Source organism: Armigeres subalbatus, chromosome 3 (genome assembly GCF_024139115.2).
Source record: "Armigeres subalbatus isolate Guangzhou_Male chromosome 3, GZ_Asu_2, whole genome shotgun sequence".
NCBI classification, from domain to species: domain Eukaryota; kingdom Metazoa; phylum Arthropoda; class Insecta; order Diptera; family Culicidae; genus Armigeres; species Armigeres subalbatus.
Window position 1 is genome coordinate 274,528,845 of NC_085141.1, and position 23,012 is coordinate 274,551,856.

General features: G+C 39.3%; 1 protein-coding gene across 1 annotated transcript in view; it reads right to left on the bottom strand.

The window, feature by feature from the left end:
• Positions 1-4,979, bottom strand: part of LOC134224468 (barH-like 1 homeobox protein) — a 112,739-nt gene extending 107,760 nt beyond the window's left edge. The window contains exon 1 of the mRNA XM_062703824.1: positions 4,626-4,979. Coding sequence (XP_062559808.1) covers positions 4,626-4,695 — 70 coding nt within the window. The 5' untranslated portion in view covers positions 4,696-4,979. The remainder of the gene's footprint in view (positions 1-4,625) is intronic.
• Positions 4,980-23,012: the final 18,033 nt, after the last annotated feature.

The following is a 23,012-nucleotide window of genomic DNA, read 5'->3' on the forward strand; positions in this document are numbered from 1 at the left end:
GGTCACAACAGCATAGACGATTTATTGTTTGCACATTTGGACGATTCTATTGTACGATTGCTTGCTGGCTGCCAGACGATGGCCCTTGGAATAACAAATTGCAGGTTAATAAGTATAATTTTTGTCTTATTCCTAATATAAATGTCTAGTTAGATCTAGTTAGATTTTGATTCTAGAATCACATCATCTCTTCCAATAATATGTTCCTGATTGGAAACATTATATTTCGCGTTAATTTCCTATTACACTTTTTATCTTTCATCGTTATATACATACTTTTTTTGTCTCACTCAAACAACTTGTATCATGGGCAATTATTCCAAAATTTAACGACGAAAAGAAATTAATTGAAATCAATTTCTCTTTTCATTTTATAAATCTTTGGTTCAAATGAAACTTTCTTAACAGAAATCATAACTATGTCATCCTTACCTATTTATTCATTTCGTATTATTCTTAAAACAATAATATTTGTAAACTGGAATGTTAAGCTTTAAAAAGCATCAAATTTATACATTAGGCCGATATAAATATTTAAAAACAATAATGTCCCCCCTCAGATTTTTTTTGCCCAAAAATAATATTTTGAGAAAACAAAAAAAAAATCAAAACAATTTTTAACAAATCCGAGGAGTTGTTTTATAGATTTCTTTCATTTTAATATTTATTTTTAAATCCCCCTTGACCTTTTGAAGACTAGTAGGACATTTTTATTAAATATTTGTAACAGCCTTAAGATCCAGTAATAAATACTTTAGTAGAAATTATTTCAGTAGAATACTTTAGTAGAGTGTACGAAGTATTGTTTTACATCATTTTCTTCTTTCCTGTTGTTATTGTGTAATGAAATTTATTTAGCTCCTTTTAAAACAATGATCGAATAGATACCAAAGATAATAGTAACTTTATTACAAGTTTCTATAAGTAATTAATTTTGTGTAAAATTAACACCTCTGGTTATTCTATAGTTCAATCCTAAACACGATCAGAAACAATCAGTATAGTGCAGATTTGTTCGTGTTTTGTATTGGACGTAGAACGATCGGAGATCGCGTCCAGACGTTAAGCAGAACAATCGGCCGGTCATCGAAGAAAACACGTCTGGACGCGATCTCCAATCGTTCTACGTCCAATACAAAACACGAACAAATCTGCACTGTACTGATTGTTTCTGATCGTGTTTTGGATCAATTTTGTTCTGCCTTGTGCGGAAAGCAGAACGATCGAGCGATAACCGAAAAAACATTTTCTGCTTCGTGCGTGTGTGTAAATTAATTTGAAAATAAAAGTTTAAATCGCGTCCAGACATGTTTTCTTCAATAAGCAGAACGATCGACCGGTCATCAAAGTTTTATACTGCTTTGTGCGGTAAGCAGAACGATCAACCGATCAGCGAGTTTTTGTTCTGCTTTGTGCGGCCTTAAAAATAAAAAAATAGTATTGTTTTCATCGATCAAACTACACGCTATACACGGCGTAACGTTTACCAAAACGAACCCTGCCACACTCCCTACCCCATATAACCAACATCCCAGTGATTTCTCGTGGAAGTGCAGATGATTCGTCGGCGATCAAAGCGAGTATCACGACAACATTTTCCTACTTATTCCCTAATTAACCTGCATTTGGACACGGCCGGCGCTGGTATTGCTTATTTTTGGGTCCAGTTTGGCATCAGTTCTTACACATTGAAGATGATGTTAGCCCTAAACATCATCTGTTGGTTCTATGTGTAATTACAGCTGGCTTGGCAATAACGTAGTAGCAACCGTGGGCGGTCAAACATGCTCATGCTCAACTTTCCCAAAGAACCCATATTTGTTGACGCCTCTAAGTATTTTTAAAATTTAAAACAAAAATCGAAAAGGGCTGTTTTTTAAGGTTTTCTACGATTTTGAACGAACATCGGGTGAATCTTTCAGGTTCTCACGTGCAGTACTTTTTCGGTTTTTGTTTTCGATTTTAAAAATAGTTAGAAGCTTCTAAAAATATGGGATCTTTGAGAAAATTGACCTTAAATAAGTCAAAGAATTGACTGAGACAATAAAACGAGTCACAATTTTTGATGGAAAAGGACAATTCAAGCTTCACATATTCGATTATTTTTTTATTCGAAATTGGTTCTGATGGCTCGATTGAGCTCAGAATTGCAAAAACGGCAGTTAGTATACTACAGAACAATATCACAGAATATTGTATCATGAATAAAATGAACGTTTATATAGTTTTCGCCCAAAGACACAATCCTTTTCTCCCCATACTAAGCTGAGTCAGTCTAGTCTGCATACGGCATCATTCCACGCTGTTCTGTTTCCACAGCGTGGAGTTGGTTACACTTTTTCTCAAACAGAAAGAATCGGGCAGTACAGAAAGAGTGGGCATTAGCCTGGTCCAAAAAAAGTATTTTTTCTTAAATAAATTTATTCAAGTTTTTTTTTGCGTACATGGAAGAAGCAAGTGAAGGCGATCCGCCTTCAAACGACAATGTTGTTCGCACGCGATTTTACCAGGCCACATCACCTGGTCCTTAGGTTGTTTACTTTCGGCAGAAAGTGAAAAGCCTATATTTTCAAGGCATCAAGCGTGATTTGACGCATCGTTTTCCGAAAACTGATTTTCATCAGATTATTCGGAACACACAACGCATAACCGCATCTACATACCAGATTGCAAATGATATTGCCGAAGACAGGTCATACAATACTGAGTACTTAGTTTATATGCCCTCGCGAGAGGTCGAAATTGAAGGCGTGATAAACGCAGCGAGCCTGACTTGCAAGGATGTACTTGCAGGAAAAGGTCGTATTATGAACGCCCTGCAATCTACTGTGGATATTCTGGATTGCAAGGAGATGCATTCAGCAGCCATGGTAGATGGTAAAAAAGTGTATTCTAAGTCAGGTTCGCTTCGGGTGACGTTCGCCGGTTTGATTCTCCCAAAATATGTAGACATTGAAAATATGTTATTTCCGGTGCGCCTTTTTGTGCCAAGGGTGTTCAATTGTACCAACTGCAAACAGTTGGGGCACACTGCCGAGTTTTGTGATAACAAGCCCCGTTGTGGCAAATGTTTTGAGAAGTATAGGGAGGAGGCCTGCCAACAACAAGCAACAAAATGTGCTTATAGTGGTTTAGATCATCCCCATGGTTTGCAAGAATATCCGGTGTACAGAAAGCGCACCTAAAAAGTGAAGTGCTCGTTGGTACAGCGCTCCAAACAGTCGTATGCGGAAATGGTGAAGTCGCAAGACACATTCGCAACTGCTAACGCAGCTGTCGTTCAAAATAGTAATTTTCATGATGTCATTTCCATTGATGAATCGGACTCTGACGTAGCCGATATGGATGATTCTGCGGACGTACACGTACCCGAAAAGAGGAAAAAAAAACATCTCTAGACGCTTGCCGAAATCTGATGGTAATAATGGGGAATTATTTAAAATCCCGAAGCAACCTGTCTGCACTGTCGACGACAAAGTCGAGTCAAGTACGAGACACTGAAGACGGTCTTACTGTTGAGGTCGAAATACGTATCTGTCAAGATACAATTAAGTGGTGGAAATCAATGGGATTGTACAAACTCGTCTTATGACAAGTGAAGACATTCCATTAAAAAACTCAAAACAATTTTCTTAACAAATCCGACTAGGGTTATCAATGAAAAGAATTTCGATTGCAATATATCTTTGCTCTCTTTGGAACATGGCTTCCCCGATTTTAACATTATTCGTCAAGATCGGGATGATAACTATGGTGGCGTTCTTTTGGGGATCAAAAATGTTACCCCTTCTACAGAATTCCCATCCCGACTGTTAATGGCTTAGAAACCGTCACTTGTTAAATAAATGTAAAGAATAAAGATATTTGCATAACTTCAGTTTATATTCCTCCAAATGCCTCGCTTAATCGTCAACATCTTTGGAGCGCAGTCTCCCTCTTTTCATCGCCAATTTTAATACTGGGTGATATGAATGCATTTCTCATCTTCGTTTTACAAAGTTATACCAATTAATACGATCCCACAAATATTTTTAATATTTTTTTTTGGACCAAAAACTATGCGGAATGCTTGCTGGTCACATAAATATAGCCAAATTACCCAGATAGACGAACCATGAAGCGATAGCGGAACCTACTACTGGAATTAAAATTTCCCAATATGTAGGTACATTGATATTATATGAAATAGCAAAACGCAAGGAACATATTATTCAACCAATCAATTCGAAACCGATTTGCGATTTGGGTGTAACTCATTTTGTAAACAAACATTGAATTCCGTAGAATGCAAACGTTTTTCGCAAGAACTAAATCCCTCACCTGCTAGAGGAAATCATATTCTGTCGGATACATACCGTGGTTTTCTCAGGAAATGCTAGGTTTACCAGAAATTATCCTTCCAATGTTTGTTCACAAAATAAGTTACGTCCAAATCGCAAATCAGTCCCGAATTATCAAAATATAATCATGTATGTGCTATTCTTCTGTTTTTTTTATTAAAGCACTCCCATTAGTACAAAAGGTAGTTCACTCAAACACGTAACTCAAAACAGGTATTTTGATCCAAAATTGTAAAACAAAATTGTATAGACATTTCATTTTAAAAACAATGTGTGCATATTTACCAGATGTTTGTCTGCCAGAAATAAGATCACCTAATAAATCCCGAATAAAAAACGATTTACTTGATTCCATATTTACACTTGTTTTGCACACAGTTCAATTCACGAATGTGCACTTATTGATATTGCACTTGATTAGCTTCACAGATTATTTGGCACGTATAGAACAAACGTTCTATTAATTTTCGCAAAACCATCCGATCCTTCAACCACCGTCGCAAAGTTCCACCTCGTACATCAAAACGCACATGCTGCCAAATAACACATTGGTCCACCCGGGTGGAAAGCGTTTAACACACTAGCATCCCGACGCTATTTCAACGGGATCAGCTTCCAAATGTCGCAGCTTACGAAAATTTCTGCTTTCCCAAAGAACGACGCCGGAGCAACAGAAGACAGGCGGCATCGGCGCAACGGAAAGTTTACCCTAAACAGCCTTTAATTCGAAATAAAATGGAAAACATTATTTTTCCATCAAAACAACTTTTCCATAACACCCTCCCACTTGTTTGCTCAACCGACTTTCCATAATGTATTCATCTACCGGTCCGTTTGGTCGGTCGTTTTCCGTCGTCGTATTGCTCTGTGTTGTGGGTGGCGTTATTGGTGTTAGTGCTCAGTGGTGAAAAAATTACAATGACTGCGCATAGCATTTTGTACTATGGTGAGTTTCATCTAACTGGACCGGAATACATTTTCCCATTTTCCAACCAAATCAGTGGATCGTGGGGTGTCTTAGCGGGGGAATAGGTTTTGAAAAACTTTCCTGTGATAGGTATGTGCATTTGCATAAATACTAATATCAGCGAAAGGAAAAATCGAACTGCGTTTTCCTTTTCACTAATCGAGAGAAATCCGTCTTCTAATAAGCGTGAATACTCGGAAAATGTGGTCTAGTTTAAAAGGGGTTTAATAGAGCTTTATAACATATTACACGATATGCCTGCATTTGTTTCATGCAGTTTTTAATCTTTCATTTTGAACGACATTACATACCCAACCATACAGCGTCGTTTCATCATTTTCGAAATTTATGATTCCTTAGGTATGTTGCAGGTAAGGTGACCATATGAAATTCTTCCAAAGGAGGACGTTCAACCAAATCGTAGCGAAAAAGGAGGACATTTGGATGAAAAAGGAGGACATGAGAAATAAATTCCTAAACACAAAATTTCCTGCGTTTTATCAGATTTTTGCAGACTAAGTTTGATTGAAAAAAGTATTTTTTCTGAAGCAAAGCAAATGCGACATACAAGTTCAAACTCACCATCTTCATAGTGGGATTCTATTAAACAAGCTTTAAAGTGAACGAGTGTTAAATATCAATAAGCGGACACTTTAAGCAATATTCCAAAACAATTTTAGCAAGATAAACTGAAATACTATTTTGAATGTTAGAAAAGACAGAACTATCGCATACAATTCTTAACATTTAGCAATAGAATTGAATATCAACGAGAATCACAGTTAAAGGAATTTGAGTGCACTTTGTGGAGTGAAAAACGTTTGTGGGTTGTTACTACTACGAAGATTTTCATGGTGACTTTGAAGCTTTTCGTTCCAATAATTCAGCGCGATGTTATTTCCAGAAAAAAATATCAATCCAAGAACGATTACAAAGAATTTGTCCATTTGATGTAATTTTAAAACTTCATATTTGATCACAGATATTGTTGAGTGAATTTACTTTTGTACCCGTATGTACCTGTAGGTTTGAGTCCTATCTCTGTTTTCTAAAACACATTTTTAAACGAATCTCCACAAACCGTAAATATGCACAATGACTTTCCAAATATAGTCCACGTTAGATGAAGGATAGCTGTAAAAGTAAACATATAACTTTGATTTACTGCTGAAATCCATTGCAGATTTATCTAAAGCATTTTGGAACAGACATTTTGATATCACGGAGTTGTAAAAATATCAAAGATGGCGTTCATGCCGCCTGATTTTCGCCTCACATTTGCAAGGGAACGTAACGTTCTAACAATATCAGAGAAAATATCAAACGATTGTTTCAAATCAACTTGCCGGATAATATTTTGATATTTTGTAATTGACTCATTGGATGTTCGTTATTTACATTGATTTCATTTGAAAACTCAATGGGAATGTCTTTGATTAGGAAGCAAATGCGCATCTATCTCTGTTGTAATATTTTATTCATCAAGATAAAGTAAAACACTCATCAGAAATTGATGTCCTGTTATATTAATAATTTCTTGAATGTATGCAAAAAGGAGGACATCTCAACGCAAAAGAGGACATCCGATATTTATCGAAAAAGGAGGACATGTCCTCCTTTAGGATACCTTATGATTGTGGTGAATCGATCGAGGTGACAAGCCTCGATAACATTGATTCGCAACAACAACGACTGTACTCCATAACAATACTTTAGAGACTGATTTTTCCCACAACGCCGACTCAATCAGACCCATTCCTCCGAAACGCTTTGAGCCGACCGGACCCGAATGAAACCGAAGGTTTTCGTTCAAATATTTCGTGAAGTTCCGCTCCTCATTGTTTTGTTCATTATCATCTATCATTGACCAAGTTAATGATTCATTCAATCAAAAACACACATAAAGCAAACGAATCAGAATAAAATCAATTTAACTTTCATAAGTATCTAAATGCACAAACTAGCATTGAAATGCATTTGGCTAAACTGTAGAAACAATATAGAAATATTACGATCTGGAGGAAGGATGCCAATCATATATACCACAATGATCACCCTAGTTGCAGGCAGCATGCAGCACAGCGTGTTCGTAGCCAGCGTGTTCAGCGACTTCTGCCCGGTCCTCTGTTGATTAATCACAGTAACCTATTAAGAGCCCCGCACATAGGATACGTTTGCGTTGCGTTTGACACATTTCTCATGGGAAAACTGTCAAACGCAACGCAAACGTATGCTATGTGCGGGGCTCTTTAGAGGTTTTCACTTAAATGCGTAGGTTGCTGCGTATCTGTTTATATAATGCTACGTTTTGACAGGGCAAGTGAATTGAACAACTCAATTGAATTCAATTGACTTGCCAAAAGTTGAACATGTTCAACTTTCTTTTCGTTCAAGTGAATTGAATTAAGGTGTTTACACTTTCAATTCGCGTTCGATTCAAGCGACTTGCTCAATTCACTTTCCTTGTCTAAACGTAGCATAAATGTTTCATAAGCGATTTGAAATATGTTTCTTGTGAATGTGTAGGAAATATTTCAATAGTTAGATACGCAGCTGTTTACGCTGTTAAGTGAATTCCTCTATTATCAGGGGTATTTATCTCACAGCGTAAGTAGCTGCGTAGGGTAAAACGTCCTATCGTTTTGGTATGTCCCAATGTTGCGGAATTGTTAAAATAGTCCATTCTGGATATAATAGCATTAAAAACAATTGTGGATACGCTAAAACTCATCGAATTAACGACTAGAACAGCTTTTGTTTGACAAAATTTCATTCAAAATTATGAAAAATGAACATTTTTTATTTAAAATTTGAATCTTTTGAGCCTATCATTGCGGTAGTGCTAAGGTCCTATTGTTGTGGTATCGATTTCCATAAGAATTGCATGCAATACCGCAACAATAGGACTGACCTTGAAAAAATGTCGCTACGAAAGGCAACTGCGTCCTATTATTGCGGTAGTTTGTTTTTATGGTGATAAAAACCTAACAACATAATTCATATGTGAATATGGTTATGTGGAAGATATTGATTTGGAAAATGTATTGGAGGTAACCACTTTCCCTTCGATGGGACTCGAACCCATGACCCTACAGTACGCTAGACTGGTGCTTTAACCAACTAAGCTACGAAGGACCTCCGTCGGCCTCCGCAACCTAGCGGCTACTGAACGAGCTCGAGATTCCCAAATTGGACGCATAGTCAAATCACTCGCAATCCATTTCTCAAGCCAATACTTCCACACATGTGTATAGTACACGTCCACATTAGAGGAGCGTGAGTATTTAAGAATGTCTGGCGGCTGTACACATTCTTCATCAGCAACTGTACTGATCAAGTGAGGTTGTGTAAGCTATTTGCCTGTCGGTCGTTGCTGATGAAGAATGTGTACAGCCGCCAGACATTCTTAAATACTCACGCTCCTCTAATTTGGACGTTGTAACCGTTCGTAGCTTCTGCTCGAGGTTTATGATTAACCGGTGGCTTAAGCGCCACTTCCGGGATCCGGAAGACCACCGGTCGAGTTCTTTTGCCCGACTAACACTCGACTTCTCTCCTCAGGGGTCACTCGAACGGTCGCTGGCTGAAACATAAAATATTGCCTTGCACCAAGTGCTTCTCCAATTCGGCCACCTCCCAAGTTATGTTACCCTCAAACTCTTCCAACCCGCCAATAAATTCCGGCAGAAATTGAGCAAAGCGAGTAATCAACGTAGTCAACGGAACGGAATGGAAAAATGAACGGAGTGATCTTTCAGCGATTACTCCTAAAACTACTTGATCTTCTTACTTACAATTCATGGGGGTTTATTTTGTTTCGGGTTGAACACTTTTGGAATTGGTACGGATAAGGAAATGGTTATCTAGATCATGGCCATGTCTATACACTAGTCACATACCTGCGCAGGTTTTCTTCTTCGTCGACTTGCTAGGTTTCGCCGGCGCGATGGCGGCGAACCGGTTCGGAACGATGGCGTCGAACCTGTCCGTGGCGATGGCGGCGAAGCTGTCCTTGACGATGGCGGCGACAGAAGAATCGCCTAGCTGCAGGATGGTGCGCAGCTGATGAGCCCGTGCAAATATGGCCGAACTAAAGTTGCGAAGTGGGTGGCGGCTGGACGGAAGGCCTCCGATTTCCTCGTGAGAGCTGCGCTTTCCGAGTTGATTTTCCCCTCCGGACAAGGGCCAACGTACCTCCGCACGGCTTCGCTTTTTACGACTATGACCGCCCGTGATGAAATGAACCCTCGCCTTCGGTTTTAATCCGGCACTGTGGTACGCAATTGGTGACGTATTCCACGCGCCGAGCTCTCTGAACGGTCCGTAGGGTTTGGAACGTTTTGGACCACCGTCGATTGATTGGCGATCGACGGTTCACTTTTCGCTTCACTTTACGTACGAAACTTCACCACACTTCGTTTCGCTACCCCGAAGGGCGAGCCTTGACGAGCGCACGGACTCCACAAAAACTCCTCCAAACGATACAACGGCGGTAATGCCGTAAACCCTTTTCGTCGACTCCGGGTCGACTCCGAAATTCCAGCCCGTACCAAAAAAGCGCCACGCGCTGGAAGTCCAACGCGAAACACAAATTAACATTTAAACAGACAACGAGTAGTTCGACAAAAATTTCCTTGTTTTGGTACACTACACTTTTTAAAATTGAAAATTGCGAGAGTCGGCTACACCGACAACAGAATAAAATCTAAAGAACGAACGAAAAACTAATTACAATCACGTACAAAATCAATCCAATCACTTTAATTACGTCGACGAACTAAACTTTACTCAAATTCTATATATAAACTCTTAAACTCGCACAACTTCTAACTGCCAGCCGTTATGGAAGCGAAATGACTGAGTTTGAGTTTGTTCTTGAGCAAGAAACCTTCTACAACAATTAACCCATTATTTAGCAATTTCGGTAATTTAAATTTCAAATGGCGACATAGAGTTCGCGCCTTCGGAAACATCGAGCTAACTTTACTACATAGAACATTACAAAGTATCGTTGCCATATTGAATATGGCTGTCGTCATAGTATTCAAACATCACAACATTTAGTCGAGACACAAACCATGTCGACTACTTGCTTTCTTGTTGACACGAATCGAAATTTGAATTTGAACATTATTTTACTTAAAAAGAAAAAAACGTCAAAAACTACAAATATTAAATTCAACTAAAATAGACGACACGTAAAAACTATTTTCAAAAACTTATTTACACTTGATTTTGCTTAAAAAGATAAAAACGTCTGAAACTACGGAAATTTACGTAAATTTAAACCGGTAAAAAACGTAAAACGTTACAACTTGTACTATACACATGTGTGGAAGTATTGGCTTGAGAAATGGATTGCGAGTGATTTGACTATGCGTCCAATTTGGGAAAACTCGAGCTCGTTCAGTAGCCGCTAGGTTGCGGAGGCCGTCGGAGGTCCTTCGTAGCTTATTAGTTGGTTGGAATTTTTGAAATCAATTTTGTTTTGACACGGTGCTTAACCCCTCCATAATGGGTCGTTTTACCCTATCTGATTATTAAAATGTTTCATACACAATCACATCTATATATTTCAAATCGTCAATTTGTATGAGCTCCGGATATAGGGGAGCGGTTCGGCACTTCATCTCATAGCTCCCATTTCTATCCCATCAAAAATAAAGCACAACATGTACATAATATGCATGGCGATCAGTAAGTCAAAGCCAATTGAACCCTGCCCTCCTAAACCAGAACAGCGTATGAAGGGTTGCTGAACGAAAAAAAAAACAATCGGACAAAAAGCAAATTTAAAAAAATATTTATTGCAATCTACCTGATCTAAATAAAATGTTGACAAATATGTTAGGAACATGGTTTTGAACTAAAATCTAGAGTCTAAAGGTTAGGAAGCCTCCGTTTGAGAGGCATGAAGGCTTTTTTTTTACAGAAAAGCTCGGTTGCTTTGTGGCAAGAGAATAAGAAGCATTCTTCTACGCTTCTCGGAAGCCTTCTTCAGAGCAGCTCGAATGCCTCCTTTCAAGATGTTCAGAAGCCTTCCCAGTCAACACAAGATTGTATATAATGCCGAATAAGATGCTAAAGTGGAGGCGATATAGGTACTTCCCCATACAACATGTACGTATATCGTCTCCACTCTAGCATCTTATGCTGCATCATATATGATTTTGTGTTGACTAGGTTCTTTCAAAAGGTGCGAGGCCTTCAAGAGGCCTTTGTCTTCTCCCAAGAGACCCAGGTGCCTTATTTTAAGAGATTCGGAAGCCTTCTTTCAAAAATCTCTGAAGGATCGTTTCAAGAGGGTCGGAGGCCTTTTTCAAAAAACTTGGAAGCCTTCATTCAAGAGGCTCGGAAGGTTCTTTTCAAAAGGCTCTTTTCAAGAGGCTCGGAAGCGTCCTTTCAAGATGCAAAAGAATCATCTTTTTAAGCGGCTAGAAAGCGTGTTTACAAGAGGCTTAGAAGCCTATTATCAAGAGCTGCGGAAGCCTACTTTCAAGAGATTAAGAAGCATCACATGTAGGCTTGGAAGCCTCCCTTCAAAGGGCTCGGAATTATTCTTTCAAGAGGGGGTACCTCAATTAATGCAATAGTTTGAAGGGGTACCTCTCAAGAAAAAGGTTGAGAACCGCTGCCCTAGATCAAATACTCTTTATCGAAAAGCCGCACTGGTACTAAACTCTGTTAAACATTACTTTTGCTGGTCTCTCTTCCAGCATACGCAAAACATGTCCAGCCCACTGTAATCTGCCGTATTTTATCATTCTGTAACGTTATCATATGTAACAAGTGTTCCAAGATATATGAATTCGTTGACAACGTCAAATCGCATCTCATTCATTTCCCCCTAGGGACCAACACCGTTTGAACTGCCACATTCTCTGCCATCCACCAAGTACTTAGTTTTGACAGAGTTTATGATCAGTCCTATTCTTCCAGTCTTCCATTTAAAAGGCACGAAATCCTCTTCTACTGTATGTAAGACTTGTTGATGATGGTTCCGTTTCTTTGCACACCAGATATTCTAATTGCACTTTCCAGTGCTATGTTGAATAGCGCATCGCCCATCTATTTAACGTCACGAACGAATCGGATTTTCACGAGATACCGCCATCGGGGGTGACAATAGGTCTGGGGGTGAGAATGGGTCATCGCTCTCACCGGCAGTCTGGAGGTCGTAGAGCAAAATCGTTCAAAAAGGTCATTCATATTTTAGTCTTCTTGCCCTCAGATACCTAAGTAGTTGAAACAGCGACCCATTCTCACCCCCATTTGACGTATTGTCACCCCGATGACGGTATACTGACACTTGATTTGGATCCATCCAGTCTCGCACGAATCAGTCTACACGCAAAAAAAGCGTTCATGAATTCATGAACTAACGAGTTCACGGTGTATTTTTTCGTGAACAACAATCACGTTTTCTGGAACGTTCTGGAAAACGTGACTGGTGTTCCCGAATTCATGAATCAAATCACGGTGTATTTTTGCTGGTTCACGAATTCGGGAACGCAATTTTTTGGGTGTAATAAGCTTTGTCGGAGAGCCATGTTCTAGCATCATATATATTATCTCCACAGTTTGTTCCGTTTCACAGAGTCGTACGCTGCCTTTAAATCTACAAACAGATGATCCACAAATTGTATTCCCGGAATTTATCAAGTATTTGTCGCCGAGTAAACATCTGGTCCGTTGTTGATCGTCCTTCTTGAAAACCGCATTAATATCCTCTGACAAACGCCGCTAAACAGGATTTGGGAGATTATCTTGTAGGCGGTATTGAAGAGTGTTATACCTCGATAATAAGCATACTGGCGCCGTTGCGCTTTTCTTGCGCATGTTGTTGATCGTTTTGTAGAACTTCCGTGCGTAGTTTCTGGGAAAGCTTGCTCCACCATGATTTATTATGCCGGTAAAATTTTTTTTCAGCTGCTCTTAGTTCTTTATATCGTTCTCTATTTTGGCATGTAGCCGCCACTAGCATGCGGCTCCTGGTCTGGTTTTTCTCATCTGTCGCTCTTTGGCACTCCACATCAAACCAGCCTTTCCGTTGGTTTCCTTGTGTGGTACCAAGTACCTCTGTGGCTGTTGAATTGACCGCCTCGTGGACTTGTTGCCACAATGCGTTCAAATTTTCGATTCTTTCGTCGAGCTTATAAGCGCATTTGTCCGCAACGCCCTCGACAGGCAGTCACTGTATAGTGTATATACAATCGCATGGTTCTCTCACGCTTAAAACCGATGATGCTGGACAACATTTCGTAAATCTTACATAATACCAGATATTGGTCAGTGTCGATATTTGGGCCTTGAAAGGTCCTCTCATCTATATGACATCTGATTAATGCCGACCATCCACCAACACATAATCGTTGTTCTCAAGAACACGTATCGCCATTTGGGTGTCTCCAGGTGTGCTTTCGAATATTATTGCATTCAAAATAGGTGCCACGGTTAGCCATTCCTCTGGCTGCGGCAAAATTGACTAGCCTCAGGCCGTTGCCATTATTGGTTGTTGCGTGGAGGCTCTCCTTTCCAATGAACTCTTCCCTTCCTACCTGTGTGTTTGCGTCACCGATGATGAATTTCAGGTCGTGTTTTGAGCATTCTCCGTAAATGTCTTAGACGTCAAGACGCTCATAGAACTTGTCCTTCACAACAGCGGGTTTGTTGTTGGTTGGTGCGTATGCATTGATCAAGCTGTAGTTGAAGAACTTGCATATCATTTTCATCACGCAGATCACTTACCGGCCTCCAAAAAAATATTCGACGCTACTGCTTACCAAGCACTATGAAACCAACTCCGTGATCCGGTTTCTTGACGCCATCGTAGTGGATGTGATTCTTGAAAGAGGTACCCGCAATTAGGTCAATTGTGTGGACTTCTCATTCACCTGTTCCTCGCCAACACACCTTCTCAAATGCTGCAACCCCCACCTTTACCTTTTGCAGCTCTGAAGCAAAGAGGGCATCTCGTGCAGGTTCCAACAGGGTCCAAATCGTTCTGTACCTGGTCAGCCTACCTTGCTCGCTGCGCTCCACGCTGTCTCGTACCTGCCCGATCGGAAGCGAACACCATCTTTGCAGGGTTGCTGTACGGCATTCTTGCAACATGCCCGGCCCATCGTACCCTTCCGGCTTTAGCTACCTTCGTAGCCGTAGAGCTGGGCAAGTTCGTAGTCCATTCTTCGCCGCAACACATCTTCTTCTTGCACACCGCCAAAGATGGTCCTAAGCACGATCGGTCTTACCAGCGTTTTGTTTACTTACTTACTTACTTACTTACTGTACACCTCCGGTGGTGCAAATGACCGACTTGAAAGATCTCCATCCTGAGCGATGTCCAGCTATCGCTTTAACCTGTTGCCAGGTTAGATTTCGGTCGACTTCTTTTATTTCTTTATTGAGGCTTCGTCGCCATGAGCCTCTGGGTCTGTCTCTGCTGCGATGTCCCGCTGGGTTCAACCCTAGTAACATTTTGGTTTTATCACACTCTTGTAGAGTAAATTATGATCAGCACACTGCCGATCCCGAGTTTCTGTTGATATCGGCCTCTAGTGACAACGACGATATGGAGCTCGTTGTTTGAGATCCAGTTGTGAGGCCACCAGGCCCGAATTTTATACTGCAGGTATCTGTTGAGAAACACTTGCAGCCGTTGAGTGTTCTCCACTGAAACACACCATGTTTCGCTAGCGTATAACAGCAAACATTTCACTTAATAAGAAAATTATTTTGAGCTTTTTAGTGGAATGTTTCACCATCATAAGACTTGATCTCAACAGTACCGTCTTCAGTGTACTTGACTCGACTCGACTCGAGTCGAGTCAAGTACGAGACACTGAAGACGGCCTTACTGTTGAGGTCGAAATACGTATCTGTCAAGATACAATTAAGTGGTGGAATTCAATGGGATGGTATAAACTCGTCTTATGACAGGAAACATTTCACTTTAGAGTTGAAAATTCGTATTTTGGTGCTTTCACTTATCTGCCTGTTTTTCCAGATATTTCTTAAACACGCAAAGGGACTGGACTTGTGAGGACAAGGGCTATGTTTGTCGCTCCTTTCCCAGATGATGTAGCATTAAAAAAACACAATAATAAAGTATAAAAAAACTCACCATTTCGTAGCTCGCCTCTTCACCGTGCTTTACGGGAACTTATTCCATTAAAGGCGGCTTTTTAGAGCACACTCTATCGCCAACAGACGATATACATTCCCTAACAAGTTCTCCGACCTGGAAAGGTTTCATCATCCGCAGAACTGGCCCGTGCTGCATTATTCGACTCCGTGCTTGCCCAGATTTATTTTTTAATCAGCAATAACCTCAGTATTTATTAATAAAATTAAATTAATTAAATTAAAAAAGAGCTTCTCGAGCCAGATAGAAAAGCTTTCGAGCCGGTTATAAAAAAGTTCAATGTTGTATCAGAGACACGACTTCAAACTCAAAGCAGACTTACGTGTAGTGCTATAGTGAATGCAGGATTTGATCAACATTTTGTGATGATTACGCCGGATGGTTATTATTCGAAATTTAGGCAATTTACTATAAATAAGAAAATTTTACCACTACCCGGAAAAATTCAACTTGGGCAACAAAGCTGCGCTGAATGTAATCAGTAAACTGTGTAGTCCTGATTCATACCATCTCGATCCAATTAGCAAACAAATTTTCCAGCACTCAGACAGCTTGAAAAAAAACAGGGAGAAAATCGTGCTCCAAGCGATCGTTAAAATTATCCGAATGAATGAGCAATGTTGAATTATTTCCCTTAATTACTGAGCTGGAAATGATTGCAAGTGGTTTTTTTTTCATTCACTTCTTCTATAGGTTCACGAACGCTGCTGCGTTGGCCTCTACAGCACAGCCATTATAAAGCATTTCAATACCAATTAAAAACTCAATTCTCATCGTTTTCCATTCCCACGTCGCATCCTGCCTCGTGCGAGCATAGGAAAAACTGTTGAGCTGAAATCAGTTTGCAGGAAAATTGCATAAAAGCTAAACTCGCCTCGCATCGGTGTGCTTTTCGTTTTGTAAAACGATGGGCGTGGTTTTCGCGGATGAAGCAACCAATGAACATACGTTAGCGTTCCGTTATGGTGGTGGTTATTCACCATGCGTCCATCATATCCAAATCCACAGTGCGCAATGGCGTGATGCGATGTGGTGAATTCAGTTGTTTTTCGCCGGGCTTGTATTTGGGATGCAGAGCGTTCAGTTCAGCATCGGACGTCTTTTTGATTTGTTGATGGAGCTGTTTTTGGTGTCGATGGTGTTGCAGTAACGAAAAGGTTTTGTAATATTACTTCAATTGTTAAAATTAGGAATGAGAACTAACTTTTGACTGTATAAAAATAAGTGTTTTTTTCGATACAAGTACATATTTCTAACTCGATGTCCTTTATCAGCTCTAATGTCTAATTAAGAAACATTAGAAAATATGCGAAATGAAAAAAAAAACGAAGGTTTTCCGCATTGAATCACTTTTATTGCAAAGTGCGAATCATGATTTCCTAAATAATATTGCATCACTGGTGGTACATTCGTAATTGCTAGCATTGTCATAGTACATATTATAAAAAGGGTTAGATGGTCCAAAAGTGTAAAAATACCGAGAGATACATAGTTTGTTTTGTGACAGATTTTGTAAACAGTCCTAATAATTAAGTAATAACAGGTATCCCTGGTAGTGATCACAATTTCAACACATGCAGATCTAACGGAATTATTTGAAAAATTGTATATGCCTAATGGGGGCCCTCCTTAGCCGTGCGGTAAGACGCGCGGCTACAAAGCAAGATCATGCTGAGGGTGGCTGGGTTCGATTCCCGGTGCCGGTCTAGGCAATTTTCGGATTGGAAATTGTCTCGACTTCCCAGGGCATAAAAGTATCATCGTGTTAGCCTCATGATATACGAATGCAAAAATGGTAACCTGGCTTAGAAACCTCGCAGTTAATAACTGTGGAAATGCTTAAGTGAACACTAAGCTGCGAGGCGGCTCTGTCCCAGTATGGGGATGTAATGTCAATAAGAAGAAGAAGATATGCCTAATACAAAGTAATAAAAGAAATGTTATAAATTACGTGATGCGACTTACTAAATTTATGTTAACCAAAATCTATGGCTTCAGGACTACCCCTGGGATTTTCAAGATTGTCAACCCCTTGTTTCAACAGTTTGCCAGACGCGCTCTATGATTTTCCAAACCACAAACCATTTTACAGCGGTCTTCCAAACGCGCATTGCGATTTTCCAAACCAAAATCCATTTTCTCACAATCTATATCTCTCAGATTTTGTTAGAATAAGCTTAACGATCCCATGTACACTGTCAATTGGGTCCTAAAATGAAGAATCGATATTCGATTTTCTTTCAGGGAGCGATGAAGTTAATCATCCTGAATACGTCAGTTTTTCTTCCGACTCAAAAGTCGAAAGGAACATTGTTTAATTTAAAATTTGAAAAATAGATGGAAAATGCTTCCTCGACATTTTTGGTTTTGTTTCACGTATGGAATAAAATGATTTAATCGTACTAGCAAAACACCGCAGAGGACTTCACTCAGCCTTTGACAGTTAATATATGGGCCTGACGTTTTGGTCTGATGGTTCCTTTCTTCTGAAATGTTGCCCAGCCCAAAATTGGCCTTAAAATGTCCTAAACATAAAAATATTATTTTAACTGATTTAGACTTTTACTAGAATTTTTATAACATCGGTTCAAGAATTCTTGACCATAAACGAGGTAGGGCTTTAGGACCTAATTGTATGCATTGAAACTAAATTTATTTTTACCAAAATCTTTGCTGCTAGGACTCACCCTGGGATTTTCAAGATCGTCAATCCTTTTTCGGCAGTCTCCCAGACGCGCTTTATGATTTTCCAAACCACAATCTATTTTCAGCGGTCATCCCGACGCGCTTTTCAAACCACAATCTATTTTCCAGCGGTCTTAAAGGAGCGCTTTGTTGCGCTTGCTTGTGATTCCTTTCAAACCATTAAATACTGTATTTTCGCATATCAATCAGTTGAATTCAACTCACCTTTTGATATCAGCATCAGGATACAAAAAAAAGCCTGACAGGTCAAAATGTGCGACTCCAAATGGCTGGAGCGAAATGCGATGACAGCAGTTCTCCGTTGGTGCGTGTGCACACCACGGAGATCTGACAAGAAGGGGCCGAGTCATGGCTTGCTGCTCGCCGATTGATACGTTGAGGTGGTAATATAGACGAATCCAAGTAAAAATAAGAAGAAGACACACGACGGTGTTAACTTTGACAGATCCTACAGCACAGCATAGGAAGATCATTTTAAAATGCTTATAATAAATTCTAGAGAAATTGTAATTAAAATCTGATTAATGTAGGGTACGGAAAAAGTTCTGAATTACATATTCGGAAGCTTATCTCAATTTTTTGAATATTTTCCAAAAATGTATCTATCATACAGTTCGGAACTTTTTCCGTATCATTCTTCTTCTTCTTCTTATTGGCATTACGTCCCCACACTGGGACAGAGCCGCCTCGCAGCTTAGTGTTCATTAAGCACTTCCACAGTTATTAACTGCGAGGTTTCTAAGCCAGGTTACCATTTTTGCATTCGTATATCATGAGGCTAACACGATGATACTTGTATGCCCAGGGAAGTCGAGACAATTTCCAATCCGAAAATTGCCTAGACCGGCACCGGGAATCGAACCCAGCCACCCTCAGCATGGTCTTGCTTTGTAGCCGCGCGTCTTACCACACGGCTAAGGAGGGCCCCGTATCATACTTCAATCAGATTTTAATTACATTTTGTCTAGAATTTATTATAAGCATTTTAAAATGATCTTCCTATGCTGTGCTGTAGGATCTGTCAAAGTTAACACCGTCGTGTGTCTTCTTCTTATTTTTACTTGGATTCGTCTATATGATCACACGCTGTTGGTAACTTACACGCAGAAAAATTGATTGTACATTCAACAAAATATTGGGTTGAACTCAACAAATAATTTTGTTAACTCAAGGCTTACAAACATTTTTGTTGAATTCAACCCAAAATGTTTGTTGATTCAAACGCACATGATTGTTGCCCGCTTAGTTTGACAGATTTGTACATTTAGCAAATATTTTAGTTGAATTGGCAATCAGTGAATTACATTTTTAACAATTATCATAAAAACATGTGGTTTCACAAGTATTTACAAGCTTTTGAATCATTTGTTTGAGAAACTGCATAAGTCCATTCTACACAATTTCGAGAAAACAACAAAAAACTGTTTTTGAACAAATTGGCACCGAACCTTTTGATTTCTTCGATACAGATCAATAGTTTTTGGCAAAACTCAACACCCTGGTGTACTTCCAGTGCGAAAACTGTAAGCAGTACTCCATAATTGCTCTTCATATGTGGACATATGTAGTTTCTCAACCAAACGAAAAAAAAATTATACATTCCTGAACAAAAATTTTTGCTTCCCCCAGATTATTTACATCAGACCATTTGAATAAAACATCGATCTGAATCTGCAACAAATTAGAAAGCATTCCGTTTCGGATGTATTTGAATGCGAATTGAGGGAGGAAAATGAAAGAGAATAGAAATTCACTGTATGTTACACATTTTATTAAATAATAAAACCTATATTAAGTATAAACAAAAACATTATCACTTGAATTATCTAACAAAGTTATTGAAAAATATTCTCCTTACTTCTTTCACTGTGGCTTGTGGTTGTACATTTTCAATTAGACCGGACAGAAGAGCTTGCTGTTCATCTTTGTATAGTTCCTTCACTGCCATTATCGATCGCATTCTTCTAACCGCTAACATCTGCCTATCATCGGATCTGGTCACTGCAATCTTTCGTCGTTCATCCTCCATGTCGCCTTTATAATCAATGTACTGATCGATGGGACCTAGTTCATGAAATTTTTGATTTTCCAAATACATCCTAAATGCAAGATTACCTTGGGCCGTTTCAGCTTGCAGCCCCAAATGTCCGTACAGAGTATAGTAGATGTGTTTGGCTTCGGTTACCACTCTCACTGCATCACCATAGGAATTCATCATCAGCAGATAGAAGGCATAGTCCTCCAGCGTCTCCGCATATATCACACTTGATGATCCGAAGGTGTGCCATGCCCAACTTACCGCCTGGGTAATTAGCAGTTTCGCTTGCACTGGTCTTCGCTTGGCAAGGCAGCTCTTACCTAGTTGGCGAAAAGTTCCAACAACTACTTCGGACGGACAAGTTCCCTCTCTCAACAACTGAAGAGCCAATAAACCTTGCTGGTAACTTGAGTTGAATTCACAATTTTCGAAATAACTCGACGCCAGAGAACAATGTATTTCCGCTGTCAGGCCCAGTGGAACCGAGGTGGTCATTCCAACCAGTGTGTGGATCTGCGATATGGTGATGAATGCTGCCTCTTCACGATTGGAAAATGATTCAGCAAGAATCAAAATCTTGAAAACCTGCAGTATCTTTATCGGTCGTCTTCTAGCTTGATCTTTGGCAATATTCAAAACTATGATGGATTCAGCGTACCATCCTGTCTCCATTAGAAACGTGCCCAACTTGAGCATTGAATGGAAACCAAGCAAATGTCCGTCCGATAGATCCGTTTTCCGAGTGATGGAAGTAATATTTTTCACCAAAGTCCAAACAAAATCGTCCGAAGATTTCTCCAGCCATTGGAAATAGATGGTTAGTTTCGTTCGAGCATTCGGATCGCTCCTAAGAATTTTGCTAACGTTGTACGGATTTACCAGTAGCGATCGTTGAAGTTGTACCAGGTCGGTACAGTGGCACATCTGGTCTAGCTCGTTGATCATGAATGGTACGGGCATTCGTTCCAATTCCTTAGCGAGTCCATCATACGCATTATTCGATGAATATCTTGTTAAAGGTGGGGACTCCAGCGATAGGCTTGAACTGCTACTGGAGATCGAGCTTAGTTGTAGTTCCAAAGAATGATCCATTTTGAAGTGAAACTTGCAAGTAATATTCTAAAGTAATGATTTTAGTCAACTGATGCCGTTTCGATAATTCACATATGCTTAAATACTATATGCTTCATGAAGTGTACCTACATATTTTTTCCGAACAAATGGCAAGAACGGGTACACTATGCTATATATGAAAAACTAGGTAGATACCGAGAATTCAGCGTCAATAGAAAACAAGAAACGATTTGATTCGAAAAATACCTGCAATACTTTTTCCATATTTGAGTAATTCTCGCTGAAACCGGGCCACTATTTGCACGAGGTTCTTTTTTTCCTGTTCGGGTGTGCCACTGCGACCAATTATTAGATCTATTGTAGCGTTACCCGTATCCTTAGTTTTTAAGTGCATGTCGAATTACTCCAGTGCTATTGAGAAGCAATGCAGTATCGGTTTCGATACAGCTGTTGTTTTGTTTTCTCAAGACCAACATGACAAGGTCCCGCTATTTAGACCCTTCATAGAGAGCAATCCCATTGAAGGCGCGCCCCTTATCAATAGGAATTCAATCCTTTCTTGAGAAAACAGAACAGTAATACTGTTTTTGGCCATGCATCGGAGCCCTAGCCGCATCCTTGTCTTGCTTCTAGAATGTCTATAAAACTCTTAAAACCCAGGATTTAGCTCTGTCTACAAGACCATTTCAAGCAGGGGAATTTGTTCAGTAATAAGAACTTCCGTTTTCCTCTACCATTGTTCACCATTTGGATTTCTTTTTGGAAACTATTTTTTCGCCAGGTTAGCAACCACAGATTTTGAATATTAATACATCGATGGAAAGCTATATGGTATATATTGTACATTGTGCCTGAAAATCTCAGGTGTATGCTTTTTCTATCAAAAGTTATGTACGATTTACCAAATTATTTTTTGAAGGGCCATCTGACCAACGAACATTATTTTTATGGTTAATATGGTACTACGACGTCAGTTTCTTGATTTTATACACTATTCTAAGCCAAATATGTTTCAAAAATGAAAAGCATATCTACAACAGTATTTTATTTGAAGGGCTCAAAAGTTTTGAGCATAACGGAGCCGTATTGAAGTTATTGTATTAAATAATTCAAGAGATTTGGTATTGGTAAATAGTACATAACTTTTGATACAAAAAACATACACCTGAGATTTTTGGACAAAATGTACAATATAAGCTAAGCTTTCCATCGATGTATTGATATTTAAAATTGGTGGTTGCTAACCTGTCGAAAAAGTAGTTTTCAAAAAGAAATCCAAGATGGCGGCCAAATTCAATATGGCTGATTATATTTTTATTATTGAAAATTGAGGATACACTCTTTCTCTTTCCAACGATATGCTGATCTCTATGATCGGTTGAGAAATGTTGGAGTTATTACAGTTTTGGTGAGTCAAGAATTGACAAAAATCGAGGGGTCCATTAAAATGATTTCGTGTTTAACTAACGAGGGGTTCTTTTTTCTGAATAATTTAACTCGGATCCTTAATATACTCGCCGAAAGCTTTCGAAAAAATATAAATTTAGGCATTTTTAAGAACCTCTTGCAAATAGTGGCCCGGTATCAGCGAGAATTACTTATTTTTTATACCCATCAAATAAGAAATTTTATTTGTTAAATATCTTGGCTGTGCATATGCAAAAAAATGGTTTTCGTACGGCCGAGTTGCCGAATAATATGAAATTAATTAAGAAATTTTAGTTTCTTATTGTTAGTGGGTAT